We start from the raw sequence: 14,541 nt of genomic DNA, 5'->3' as shown, positions 1-14,541 counted from the left end.
GCTCCCCGGACCTGTCCTGCGGCTGGGGAGTCGGGGAACCTGCGGCTCCCGCTTCCCTTCCGCGCCCTTTCCCACCCCCGTGGAGTTGTCGCGGCGTCGGCGCTCGGGCGCTGCCCTGGGGCTTTGCTGCTCTGTAGGAGCTCGCCTGCTCGCTTCCCGGCGTGGAGCGGTGCTCGAGGTGGGGCGAGCGCCCGGAGCCAGCGAAACCTCGGTGGGGAAGCCGAGCGCCCTGTCTTGGCCGCCCCTCTCCCCATGTCCCCCCCCGCCCCCCCGGGAGGAGCTGGGTGCGAGAGTGAGGGTGGAAGGGGCGCTCGCACTCCCGGCGCTTGGGGAGGTGGAAGGGGATGAACGAGCCGAGTGGGAAAGTGGGCGCCGCGGCAGCCCCTCGGCTGGAGCTCCCCGCGCCTTCTACTGGGGGCGGAGGCGCGCGCGGTGAGCAGCCCGGTCATTATTGTATTATTACTTGTTTGGTTAAAACGCTGTCCCAGCTGCTCGGGGTGTAAACAGCGTTTGGCAAGGGCACAGCCCGGCGCAGCGGGCGCTGCTGCTCAGTTTGAGGGCACGCGCTTCTTGCCGCACCCCCCCCCCAACCCCTCTCCATCCCGGCTCTTGGCACCTCGTGGCCCCTCCGCTGCAGATCCAGATGTGGGCGCCCGGCTTGCGGGGTGGGAGGTTTGCCTGAGGCCGCGGGCTGCTAGCCCTGCGCTGTCAGCAGCGGCTTTGTTTTGACAGGGTGACAGCTGAGGGGGGCGGGGACTTGGCCTTGTCAGCTCCTGCGGCCTGTGGCTGAGGCAGGGAACACACACAGACACACACACACACTCACTCACACTCACACCTCCCGCGTATTCCTCCCGTCTGCTGCAAACAGGGTCAAGTTCCCAGATTCCAGATTCTCACAACCGAGCTGCAGGGGACACTTCTGAATTTTGGTGCACAGAGGATCTGTCCAGTTAGAACCTTTCCCCCTGGTATGCAGTTTTTAGAATTTGCAGGAGTTTCTCAACCGCAATGGAATGTCTGTGCTTGCCCTTTTCCCACACCATTCACATGCTTATGTATGTTGTCGCCGCCTACTGTGAAGCCTACCGTTCCACAGATGTTTGGAGAATGAATGTGGGATCTTGCCCCGTGCTGCTTAAACTTTAACGCGCATGCATCGTGCATCGGAATGACCTGGGGAGCTCATTAAAACGCTGATTCTGAGTCAGCAGATCTGGGGTGGGCTGAGATTGTACATTTCTAATTCTCAGATGATATGACGCTCCTCCGATGACCACACTCGACCTAGCAAGTCCCTTGTGCTGCTCTGAATAATATATTCATCCCCTTTGAATTCGAAATTGTGAAACAATAATAGCACATGGGTGGTATTTCTGAAAAGGGAATGCGAAGATGATGAGGGAAATATGCTTGGGAGAAAGCTGAAGGGCCAGGGGGTGGGAATGAGGGACTTTAGGTTAAAAAGAACGAGAGTTTGAGCGTAGCAGGCGGAGGGGAGAGAGCACAGAGCAAGAACAAGAACAAGGTCAGTTAAGTTACTCGGTCTCCGGCCTTTTGTGGCCAGGCTGAGCTCACGGAGGAACTTTGTCAACTCGGTGTTTCTGTCCTGGGCTTTTTGGGTTCCCATCACGAACCCCCCGTCTCCCGGCTGCCTGCTACTACTTACTACCTGAAGATGTTCCTGAAGTTTAGGGCCGCTAAAAGGGTGAGCAAACGTGCCTGGTGTTGATGGTCTCAGACTTAGTGAGTGAAGTGCACATTCAGGAGCAGTCTGATGGATTTCTGCTCCTGACAGACTCTGAAAGGGGTGATTTTTATTTGCCCACTCATCCAGTAACTGTTTCCAGGGTCCAACTGGGTATCCAGCATGGCGTTGGGATCTGGGACCGTGGCACCAGGAATCTGTTCTCTTGGAGCCGCTGACCATGCACGGTGTGTGCATGCCCAGTACAGGCGGTGTTGGGGGTCTTGGAAGGTGGGCAGTAAATCCGTCACCATCAAGTTCAACAAACTGCATTTGTGGAGCAGTGTTGGGATTTAGAGCAGGACAGGTCCTGGACAGGGGCCTGGGTCGATGGGGCTACCAATGGCTTCCTGGAGGAAGTGTCATGGGTGCCAAGGACTCTTGGCAGCACAGGGTGGGGCGAGGTGACGCTTCTTGAAGTGGAGAAACCGAAAGCAGTTATGAAAGCTTGGAGCTAGGCCAGTGGGAGCTTGAACTTCATTGGCTAGAGCATCCAGGTTGGAGAGGGGTGTGGTCAGGGGTATCCAGGAGTCCTAACCTGGGCAGGGACATTCTCCTATTTGCTTTTTTACTTTTTAACAGTTTCTGATTGGGTGTGAAGAGGTCTAGGGGCTATTGAAAGCAAAACAAGTACTGGACCTGATGAAAGAGCTGGTTTTTAAACTTCATAAATAACACAAACTGAAAAGTTTAGAGCTAGTTCACAGCCAAGGTGCTGTGCCACACCCCAGAGAAGAAAAAAGAGAGAGAGAAACAAACTTGTTTTGCAGGATCTAGAGTGGTGTTCTTTGAACTGTATTCTGGCAGAGGTTGCCCCAGAGAGTTCCTTTGCTGGTATGTGACACAGCTGGAGTAATTACGAAACATGTGGACCTGATCATGCTCTGCTCTCGACTTCTCTTTACTGGGACCCACAGGGCCCTGCCCGATCGGGATCCTTACTTTCCTTCTACCCCAAGGCCTTTGCACATATTCTCTCTTCCCACCAGAAAACTTTTTTTTTTTACTTTAACATTAACGCCCAGCTTTCCCTGTACATTTCAAATTCCTTTCATTTCGTTTAACATCCAGCCAGTCATTGCAATATAAATTTATTGGAATCTTTTCTTAATAGATATATATTTTTCTTATTTATGCATACAAGTGCTGGGGTATAGACCAGAGGCATGGGGGGTGAGGGGGGGGGTGAGAATTCACCAGAGACAGAGTGGGGAGCAGAACAGGCAGGTCCAGTGAAATACACTGTTGAGGGAAGCATCACTTGAGACAGGAGGGGGTCTGCCATGCCATGTGGGTCACCTCCCTGACGGGGATCGAACTCTTGCTGCAGTGGCTGCTTAGAGTTTCATGGTGCTGAGACTTAACCCCTTGAGCCACTAGGGAGGCTCTAATTACTGGACTCTCTTACTTTCCTTTTTGCGGTACTTTTATCATGATTTTTAGTTGTGTGATTTTCTGACGTCCCTCTGAATAGATCTAAGTGAAGCTACAGAAGAGAAAATAATTAACTTAGGATAGCAACACTGAAATTTTATCCTGATCACTTCTTGACATTGAGTAGAGGGGATTTTCCACGTAGGGCCTTTCTAGGTACCTCATAGACATCTATGTGATTGGGTTTTTAATATTACAAGAAAAAAGAAATCCTGAAGTAGACCAAATCTACATCTTCTTAGAGTGTAAGTCATCTGCTTATTTAAAACCTCAGGCCAACCACGCCTAAAGAAATAGGTCATGTACATGTGAGGGAGGCCGGAGGTGTAGTAACTAAGCTCATGTGCTTTCGGGCTCAGACTGACCTGAGTCCAAATTTCAGGATGTCCTGCTGTGTGACCTTGGACAAGGACTTCACCTCCTCTCCATTTCCTCGGCTATAAAACAGGCTAATACCCCACCCCCTCCCCACCACACCTTAACAGCATAACTGGGAGGATTTAAAGTGGACCAGTATGTTGGAGCCATCCCCAGGGCGCCTGGCCCAGCTGAGTCCTCACGGCAGCTCAGAGTAGGGGACACTATTAACTATTAACATGAAAGAACACAGGGCTTAAAGAGTCTCTAATGCCAGCTCTGCCCTGGTGTGACCTTGGACACAGGTCACCTAGTTTTCCCCTGAGCCTTGATTGCTGCATCTTTAAGATGGTGCCCATAGCTCCAGCCTTGAAGTTAAAAGACCAAGGCCCCCCCCCCCCAAACCTAAAGGTTCTGGTTAGTGCTGGCTTTACGCCTGGCTGGTCGTTGGACAGCAAGCATTTAGGGAGAACAATTTTCTTTACATCTGGGCTGAGTGCCATACTTAGAGAATTACCTAGACGCAAATAGATGCCTAAATTCCAAATGAAGACCTACTAAATTAGTTCTCATTTCGGAAAAAAAGGTTTATAATTTGGAAGTGACACTGAGGGCGGGGCCAGAAAGCGGGAGCAGCAGCAGCAGCAGCAGCAGCGGCAGCAGCAGCAGCAGCGGCGCCCCTGAGAGAAGGGGCTGTGAATGGGGCTCTGGAACAAGCCTTGTGGTCGGGGAGAGTCCGGGAATGCCTTTGTCTGTATTTGTCAGTCACTCCTCCAGAGAGCAAATTTCTTTTTCAACTGTCAGCCTTCAGAGCAGTGGCTCTCACCCAGCTCTTTTGTCCCCAGGGGATATTTGGCAAAGTCTGGAGACATTTTGCTCTGGGTAATTGGGGGGAGCGAAAGCTGCTGCCAAGGAGTGAGCAGAGGCCAGGGATGTTGCTAAACATCCCACCACGCACAGGACAACCCCGAACAACAAAGAATAATCTGGCCCCAAATGAGCACGGTGCCCAAGTTGAGAAATCCTCCTTTTTAGAGGAGAATCGCGCCCTTCACAATGTGAAATCCAGTTGCAGTATGGGAGAAAGGAGCGCTTTTAGACTTCATCTGAATAACGCTGGAAGTCTGAAAAAGCTCACTTTGTGAATCATGAGCATATTTTTCAACAGCTTTATTGTGGTATAATTAATAGGTCGTAAAACTCACCAACTGCAAGTGCGTGTGTTCAGGCGATACTTTTGAGTGAATGTGTAAATTGTGTGTCCATCACCACAGTCCGGTTGTATTGTTTTAAAAAATATTTGTGCATATAAGAACTGGGGTACAGGCCAGAGGTGTTGGGGGGATGAGGATTTACCAGAGACAGAGTGGGGAGCATAACAGGAGGCTCGATAAAGTACACTGCTGAGGGGAGCAGCGCTGAGACAGGAGAGGCCTCCTGCTCCCTGTGGTCACCTCCCTGGCCAAGTGGCTGTGGACAGTTTCATAGTGCTGCGCTTTAAACCCCTCGCACCATCAGGGAGGCCCCACAGTCCAGTTTTATAACCCTTGTCTCCCACCCTCAACATTTCTTCCTGCTGTGGGCACTTTTTTAAGAGGAGATTTTTGTATCCAGTGATTGTTGGTTTGGAAAAGGAAACCAAGTTAAATGAAATTATCTACTTGGAGACGTCAGATAAGCAGTCTTGTGACAGCAGACTGTGACCCAGGGAAGTGTGGCAGATAAAAAGAAAATTTTTTTAAAGTCAGCCCTGAGCTACATAAGTCTGCAGGACACAGTTATGCCACATGTGGTGACTTCTCTAAAATGTGGGATCAAGGAGCCCAGCGTGCACAGGCAGATGTTTCACTGGGCAGACATGTGACACAGCGCCTAGAGAAAGATGGCCAGACCTAATCTGCTCCTTGTAAACTTTGAGGGAAGATGAGAAATTCAAGGCCTTTAAAGCCTTCAGAATACAATTTGCAGTTTTACGTAACCGGGTAAGAAGTTTATAGGGCAAAACAGAACAAATCTGCTGAGGACAGTTTTGTTTTAAGAAGCGCGTGCTAAGTAGCAGTTTGTGATGCAGTGCTGGTGGTTTTGTGTATTGTTTTGAGCCACTCAGTGGATTGAAACCAGGTTACCTGCTTGCACTGGTTGGCTTTCTTCTGGCTTGCAGGTAAATCCACAGGGTCTGACGCTTCTTGGGAAGTGGTGAGGGGGAACTACAGTGTTTCATGCTAGGGACCTGGGACAATAGAACATCTGCTTTTCAGATGAAAGATCTGGATACTCAGTGCAATGCCAGGACTACGTGGCCCTCCCTGTGGCATGCGGGGTTAAAGCACAGCACTATGGAACTGTCACAGATCCCAGGCCAGGGGGGTGGTAGACCTCTCCTGGCCCGCCCGCTGCTCCCCTCAGCAGTGTACTTCGTCGATCTGCCTGTTCTGCTCCCTGCTCTGTCTCTGGTGAATCCTCTCAGCCCCATGCCCCGCCCCACCCCTGCACCTCTGGCCTATACCCCAGTTCTGTATGCATAAATAATTTTTTTTTTTTTTGAAAAAGACCTTCTGTTGGGTCTTGAGCATTCCAAAAAAGAAAAAATTGTGGATTGGCAAGACTCAGTGGCTTCTGCTTGAGTTCATTCTCTGGGGAGAGCAAGGTAGCTCTTTAGGCACAGTTTCCCTCCTCCTGATCTGATTCAAATACCGGGTGCCTGTGGCTGATAGTGGGCACCCCAGTAATGTACCTGCTGACAGGAGAAAACCTGGGTCCTGTTTTACACTTCTCAGGACCAGATGCCCTTGGGCAACCTCTTAAAATACCTTGAGTTTTCCCTTTTCCTCCTTGGTGAAGTGCGAACCAAGGAACCACCTATAGACATACCCTGAAGATTACAAATTTAGCTGAGTGGAAGGTCCTTTCTTAGGTCTATTTTATTAAAAAAAAACAACAACAACAAACAAAACAACCAACCAAACCTGTCCATTAGCATCAGCAGCTTGTGTTTAATTCATTTAATTCATTTACCTGTGGTAAAAGGAAGGAAATTCTGCTAGCAGGATACTGAGACCCAGGGAGGTTGAGCAGCTTCCTCAGGCTGCCGTGGTGGCTCCGGGTAGAGCTGACCTATAGAGCGGCTCCTTCCAGGGCACCATATGCCTCCTCTTCTAGAACTTCCTCATGGGGAGGAGGGAACGCCAGTGTTCCAAAGGGTTTGAGAGGATTTCACTTGTTCCAGGCATTCTGCTGCTCTCACTTCATGTTTAACATACTCCTGTTGAGAGTCTGTTCAGAGGCTTTTTAGTTATTGAAAATGTGCGGGCCATAAAGCAAACAAAGTAAGTGTTCTTTATTTCTGGCCCAGCAGACAATTGTATTGTTTAAAGCTGACAGGAAAGGTCACCATGCTGATCCAGTAGAATTCCCTGTTAAAGGAAGATGAAAGAGAGCCCTTCTCTGGTGCCAGAGGTGCGGGCTTGACTGTCCTGGATAGTTAGAAGTCATGAAACAAGTCCGAGGCAGACTTCCCGCACGGCAAGCAGTGGGACTCGTAACACACAGCAAAATCACTTTGTGGAAATGTTTCATTCTTCTTTGGCATACAAACAGGCATGTTCTGATAGAATGCTTAATTTTACTATACAGACAGTGAAGTGCTTCATGTACACTTTATAGACAAAGGATCTAGCTGGAAGAATTTTTACACAGTGTGCAACTGCTACCCAGATAAAGCTATCTGGCATTTCCAGCACTCAGGGGCTCCCGTGCCTACCCCCTTTGCTGATAACCCTTACTCTAACTTTTATTACCAGAGATTACTTTGCCTCTTTTAAATTTATCGTAAATGGAATCCTACAGTGTGAACTCTCTGGACTCACTGCTGTCACTTAATGTGAGCTGCACCCACCCATGCTGCCAAAAATGGCAGTTTGGAAAGATACATTTTTATTTGCAGTGACCCCCACCACCATCCTTTATATCCTCTTACCCTTTGTCCCTCTCTCCTTGCTCTTGACCTTAGAGCCCTCCTGGTAGTTATTAATGTCTGCTAGTTTTTGTTAAGTGTTTCATTTTGTCCGTTGGTCTTATATGTGAATGTTCAGTATTTGTCTTTGTCTTTCTGATTTGCTTTACTACACATAGTTCTCCTGAACTCCCTCCATTTTGCTGTAAATGGCCACAATTAATCTTCTTTTATGACTGGATAGTACTTCATTGTGTTAAGAGGCCACATCTTCTTGACCCAGCCATCTGAATGGGCAGTTAGGACTGCTTCCCTGGCTGAGCTGTTGTCATGAGTGCTGACGTAGATGGTGGAGAGCATATAACTTTCATTGTTGATTGTTTCATGTTCTTTGGCTAGATGCCCAGTGTGGGGTTGTTGGGTCATACAGAATTTACATTTTTAGTTTTTTAGGATAAATCTAGTAATTTCCATAATGGCCATACAAATTTACACATCCACCAGCAGCATAATAGGATTCCACTTTCTTTTTTTAATTAAATTTTTAAAGACTTATTTATGCATATAAGAACTGGGATACAGGCCAGAGATGTGGGGGTGAGAGGGTTCACCAGAGAGAGTGGGGAGCAGAACAGGCAGATAGCCTGAAGTACACTGCTGAGTACAGGGGTGGGTCAGGAGAGGTCTGCTGCGCCCTGTGGGTCACCTCCCTGGTAGGGATTGAAATCGTGCCGAAGCGGCTCTGGCCAGCCTGGTAGTGTTGGCGTGAACCCGTTACGCTGACCACCCTTTTACAAATATCTTTTTTCTCTAATCAGTGGTTAAACACAACAGGATTTTCATCTGTTTTACTTAAGAAAGTGTGTGTCCCCATATACACAGGCGTGTCAACTCTATTGCCACTTATGTGTTTATTTCACATTTATTTCCTTGGGCTGCTTTACAAGACTTGTGCCCACATTGCTCCTGTCTAATCTTCTATGAAAATTCATCACTTAGTTATAATTGCAATATAATTGAATGCTTTTGAATGTTGATGGCTTTCATCTCTGGCATCTAATTGCGTGTGTGGTTACCCCCTGCATCACATACTGTTTTCCTCAAGGAACTGATGGGCCTTTTGTTGTGATCTGTTCTCAAAGCAAACTACTCAGAGAAGCCTTTCTGACCACCCCCCTCCCCTAAAACAGTAGCACCCCCATCCGCTCTAATCTCACCTTGTTTTTCTTCACTCACCAGTACTGGAGATCATAAATATCTTCTAGTAGCTTCTTGTCCGTGTCCTTTATGCCAACTGAAACTCCATGAAGCAGGGACTTTGGTTCATTCCGTCTGCCAGTCCACGGCCCATGCGTTGCCCGTGGCAGGTACTCCGTATGTACTTGTTGAAGAAATGAGTAATTTCATACTGTGAACTTCACACATGGTGAGACTGGAGGAAAGGAAATCATGGATCTGTGAGGAAATGGGGGCTCAAGGTGGTTCAGGAGCGTCCAGGTGGTGTGGGCAGCACGGAGCAGCCCTGAGCTGGGGCTGGAACTGACTCAGCATCTCCTGGCTGTGGCCCCGTGAGGCTCCTGTGAGCTCACAGCAGACCCCATGATGCGCAGGGTGTCCGTGGCCTCTGCAGAACAGCAAGGAAAAGGCACACCCGCTTTTTCATTCTTTGAAATGAACAATGGGAACTTCTCTGACCACTGTTTCCTCTTCAACAAATGGGAATTAAATTTCGAAAGGGCTTTGTGAGTATTTTAAGGTCAGCAAATTAAAACCTATGAAGTGAGGAAAGGCCCTCCTGTGTCGTCTCAAAGTCTGTATTACACTAGTCAACCAGAAAAAATATATCCACTGCCTAGAAAGGCATGTTTTCTAATAATTGTTCATATGTTTTATTGTTTTGCTGCCTGCTCTAAACTAAAGGCTGCAGTAGCCATTGATTTGGTTTGGATCCAGAGGCTCTGACACAGGAGTTGTTTTTAAATCATGAAACGAATGCATTTATTTTTTTAAAAAGTGCTAATAATGTGTCTAATGATCCATTCGGGATGCTGTACCCTCTGATCCTAGGAAAAAGCTTTGCATAATCTCACGGTGACCTCAGGGCCAGGCGTGTGGGGGTGCTTGCTTTAATTCCAGGCCATCCTAGTCAGCTCCCCTTTGTCGGGGCTCTTGGCCTGTGCAGCCCTAACTGGGCTCTTGTGGTATGCAAGAGATTCCAGAGGTCGGGCCAGACCTGAGTCATATCATACATATCATAGTGACTGACGGTGGCTGCACTTCTCATTTGCATCAGCTCTAACAAGCTGGTGTTGCACTGATGGCAGCGTGCCAGGGAAGCCACGGTCGGCACACTTTGCAGTACCGTGAGTCATGGAACCCCGGATTTGTGCATACCCACAGGCCTGTCTGACTCGCCGCACCCCCACAGGAACACCCACCTCCACAAACAGGTCCACCAGTATTGGTTAAGTGTCTGTGTCCAGCCCTGCCCTAGGGGTGCAGTGAGTGGCAACCCTGACAGAGGAAGAGGCATTGAAGTGAATAGTCGAGCATGAAGTCAGTGCCCAGAGAAGCCATCATGGGCTGGGGCAGGTGGCCACAGTGGAGAGAGACCCAGCCCTGTGGAGGGGATGGAGCAGAGCAGAGCAGAGCAGCAACCTGAGGGCAGCAGGTGTGAGACCGGTGCTTCCTTGCTTTGTGAGCTCAGGAGACTGCTTCCCTTCACAGACCTCGGCTTCATAACCCAAAGTGGAGATAGTGTTGTTGTCAACTTTTTCCACTTCTATTCATTCAACAGATTGTGCTTTAATGTGCTAGGCGCGGTTCAGATGCTTGGGGAGGTAGTGACAGATGGGTCCTTACTCTTGCGAAGCAGCTTTCTGGTAGCAGGAGCAGACAGTAAACAAGAAAATAATAGAAAGTGGAAAGAGCCACACAGAGAATGAAAACAGAAGCAAATGAGAGCCTGAGGGTTTCCTTTAGCGGTGGGTCCAGAAAGGTCTCTGCAGAGTGGGCATGATCCGAGACCAGATGGTAACAGGAATTCAGCTGTGTGGGGTGTGGAGAGGGCGCTGGGGTGGGGAGTGCAAAGGCTGGGGCCAGAGCAGCTTAGCTTGTTCAGGGGCAGCCAGGTGACCCCTGGGGTGAGATGGGTGGGCAGGGGGTGTAGCAGGTGAGGTGGAAGAGGCAGAGGGAGCCCAGCTTGCCCCGGTTCATTTTCAGTCAGCACAATGATCCGATCACCTTCTATAAAGGCCTGTCTAGACACAGAACATCTTCATTGCCCCATAAAGTTCCCACCTGCTTCTTGCCATTCATATCCCCCCTACACCCCACTCCCTGCCAGCAACCATGGATCTAATCTGTGCCACCATTTGTTAATTTTGATGTCTGGAATGTCATAAGTCACAGCACACCTCCTCCTTCACTCAGCTCAGCATGGTTGGGATCATCCACTAGGTGCCTTGACCAGGAGTTTATTTTTCCAGCCTGGGCCAGTTCACCCCTCCTGGTGCCCCCGCTCTCAGGAGATCACCCTACTGATGCCGGACTCAGAGCGGACACCTGAGATCGGCAGGAGTTTATTGCTCAGTAGTGGCTGGCTTTGTGGCTGACCTCAGTTCATTCATCCATCCCCTGCTGATGGACATCTACGTTGTTTCTAGTGGATTTGAATAAGACTCGAATTTAAAGCAGTCCTGGCTGCTCTGAGAAGAAGAAAGCAAAATGTACAAGAAAAAAGGGAAAAAGAAGACCAGTGAAAGTCAGTGCAGTCCAGGTGTAAGTGGGGGCCTGTGTGGCCCCGGGTGGAGGCAGTGGAGTGGTGACAAGTGTTAGGACTGTGTTAGGAGCCACAAGACAGTCAGACTCGACTGGCCTTGGGCATGGTGGTGTGTGAACAATGACACCAGTGAGCCTAAAGTCTAGATGTTGACCTGAGCATGTGGAAGGATGACAGTTGCATTTTCCATGGTGGGTTCTTGAGAGAAACAGGTTTGGGGGAGACTTCTTTTTTGGATGTGCTATATCTGGTGTTTCTCTTAGTTGTCAAGGTGATGAACTGAGATAATCCATAAAGCAGTTTGGTATCTTATTGGGAACATCCTAAATGCTCAGTAAATGATAGCTCCTATTAGAGTTAAAAGGAGCGCTAAAAAATATTTCTTGAACTTAGTAAAGAGACCGGCCGTGTTAACGTGCTGGTAAAAATCCACTGGGTAAGTAAGGAAGAATAAAGTTGATAGGAAGGCTTGAATTTCAGGTGGAAGAATTTCATGCTGAATCCACTTGAAAATAGTGAGCCTTTGCACTTTAAGGAGGAGGAGACACACACGTTTTAGAGGCCAGCGGGAGTCTGGGCTTCTGGTCTTGGCTCCTTCTCCTTTGCCCCTGGGTGAACTCAGGCCAGCCACACCCCTTCCCTGAGCTTGTAGTCCTGGAGTTGTTGGGAGGGGAAAACAAGATGAGATGGGCTAAAATTGGAAAGTATCCGACAGAAAAGGCTCGATGCTACTAAATGGCTTTTAAGGCAGAAAGAGGCAGCCAGTTGGTGTGAGGTGGAGGGCTTGGGCGATGGTGTGGGAAGAAGCTGTCTCTTGAAACTGATGGCGAAGGCCTGACTTGAGCCCTGGCAGTGAGAATGGAGAGGGTATAATAATCAGTGAGATTTTGAACGAAGAATCAGATGGCCCTGGCAGAGGGCATTGGATGCAGGTACATTGAGCCTTAGGATCTGGGAGAAGGAGAATTCATACCAATGAGGTGACCAGCTAGTTGAAGTGGTGGGGGTGGGGGTGGGTGTCTGGTGAGGAAGGCAGACCTTGATGTAAAACTTACTGGGCAGAGACGCCACAGGCAGGCAGTTGGGAATGTGGACCGGAGGCTCTGATGTGCAGGTTGAGCTGGTTTTTTGGACTTGCGAGTCACCGGCTCAGATAATAACACCACGAGAAGGTGAGCTGTCCAGGGAAGCACATACCAGTGCTGTTTATTTTGCTCATCCCGATTGACTTAATGCCAAAACAACAGGCTGACGAGTGAAAAATTCTGCCTGTCAGCTGGTTTCTGGGCTCCCTTAATGCCGGCCAGTTTCACAAAACTTTCCACTGTGGTGAGGCTGAACCGCCCGCTTCGAAAGGGTGTGTTTGAAGGATTCCGGTAGTTGTCATGGACTCGGTTCTCAGAATCCGGTAGGGTTCTGGCTGACAGTTTCTTGGTTCCTGTGTTCCTCGTCACCTAGAGAGGTGATACAGAGCTGGGGAGGGGCAGGGCTCTGTCTTAGGCCTTTTGTGGTCACTGGAGCAGTTCTAGCACCTTTTGAGATAACACCTGAGTGCTGGGCTTTTGATTCAGCCAGGCCTGATTGTTAAGCACACAGAGGGTGGCTCTTTATTGAGCTCAGGGCTGACTAAAGGACTTCATTTAGGGTGGGACATGCTGGTGGCTTTGATGCAAATTGGGAGAGGCTGAAAGAGAAGCATCTGAATAGGGTGTTCCGCATTGAGCTTCTTTTGCCCTTGGGTCATTTCCTCAAGGCACTGTTTCCATTGTCCTGTGTCCTCCACCACTTTCTTCAGTATTTGCTTTTGTTGTCCCTTGTGGCTTTTCAAGTAAATGACATCCTTATTAAGGTCTTCAGAGATGCTACTGCTACAGAATTACCTCACCGCTTACTCTCTCTACCTTTCCATCTCTGTTTACTCACTACTCCAGGAACATCTGACCCCACGAGAGAAGACTCTTCTACTCCCACTTTTCTTGTTTTCATTTGTGCCAAAGTCCCCAGATTTTAAAAAGTCCAGTGTCAAGACCTAGCTTTGTGATGTCTGGTGGCCTTAAAATTGGGGAATAAAAAGGATTATCAAATGTAGAGAAAGAAAAAGGTTTATGTCCCAGAAAAGTTTACTTGGCCATTTAAATTTAAGCCATCTGGAAAGCTCCAGTTATCCGGGGCAGAATGGGGCCACTGACCACCCATCAGACCCACCTTTTCTCTTTGAATCTTTGTTATTCCTCACCTGGCAATTTTCTAGATATGCAGAATCTCAGGCCCTACCCAAGACCTACTGGAGCTGAATCCACATTTTAAAGAGAGCTCCGAGTATCTCATTACCAGATTCTACTCAGACTTCCTGCACAGCAGTTCACTTCCAAAGAGAGAACTCACTGGGGTCACAGCAGCCCAGGGTGGACTCCAGGTGTGTTGTTGAATGGGATTAAAAAGACTCCCCCCCAGGTCTTTCCTGGTAGCACAACAGGTTAAAGCGCAGCAATATGAAGCTACTGCAGCACTAGTTTGATCCCCGGCGAGGGAGGTGACCCACATGGCGCGGCGGACCTCTCCCGACCCACCCGCTGCTTCCCACAGCAGTGTTTCAGTAGATCTGCCTCTTCTGCTCCTCACTCTGGCTCTGGTGAATCCTTTCACCCCCTGCACCTCTGACCTGTACCCCAGTTCTATACGCATAAATAAGTCTTAAAAAACAAAACAAAACAAAACACATTTCCCCCCAAAGTAATACATGCACACAGTCAAGAGGATAATTCAGGTAGTCCTCCACATGACAGCTGAAAATGCACCCACTCTCCCCACCCCCCTCGCTCAGTCCTGCTTCTCATTTCCCAGCATGGGTTTCTTCCTCTCTCTTCTTCAAGGCTGTAGTGGACATTTTACACTGCTGTTAAGGGGAGGAGCTGACTAGAGTCACTGTACAGAAATCCACCTCCTGTTCTGTTGATGCTAGACTGCATTTGCAAACACAGCAGAAAGTTGGATGTCAGCAAATTAAGGTGTTGTTGAGTGAGGCTGTCAAACAGGACACCAGCAACACTGTTAGATGGAGCCCAAGTCTTCCTCCCGCCCTGTAACAACGAGGCTTTATTATTAGCAAGTTTTACTTGCTTCAGACTCTTCACTAATTTTAAAAACAGGGCAGCCTACTTAATGACTCAATTATTCATCTCATTTGCTATCTTTCACTGAGATAAGTTCACAATGGAGTTGTGGCTAGGGAGCCACTAACTTCTTTTGCCTTTTTTTTTTTTTTTTTTT

At 48.7% G+C, this 14,541-nt stretch overlaps 1 protein-coding gene across 1 annotated transcript in view; it reads right to left on the bottom strand.

Moving 5' to 3' along the window:
* The window catches only part of PP2D1 (protein phosphatase 2C-like domain containing 1), a 41,190-nt gene extending 40,936 nt beyond the window's left edge, over window positions 1-254 (bottom strand). The window contains exon 1 of the mRNA XM_004692182.2: window positions 76-254. Within this exon, the coding sequence (XP_004692239.1) occupies window positions 76-254 (179 nt within the window). The remainder of the gene's footprint in view (window positions 1-75) is intronic.
* Between the last annotated feature and the right edge of the window lie 14,287 nt (window positions 255-14,541).

This window comes from Condylura cristata, unplaced genomic scaffold (assembly GCF_000260355.1).
Source record: "Condylura cristata isolate star-nosed mole 26May11 unplaced genomic scaffold, ConCri1.0 scaffold00033, whole genome shotgun sequence".
NCBI classification, from domain to species: domain Eukaryota; kingdom Metazoa; phylum Chordata; class Mammalia; order Eulipotyphla; family Talpidae; genus Condylura; species Condylura cristata.
This window is presented reverse-complemented; position numbering and strand designations above follow the sequence as displayed.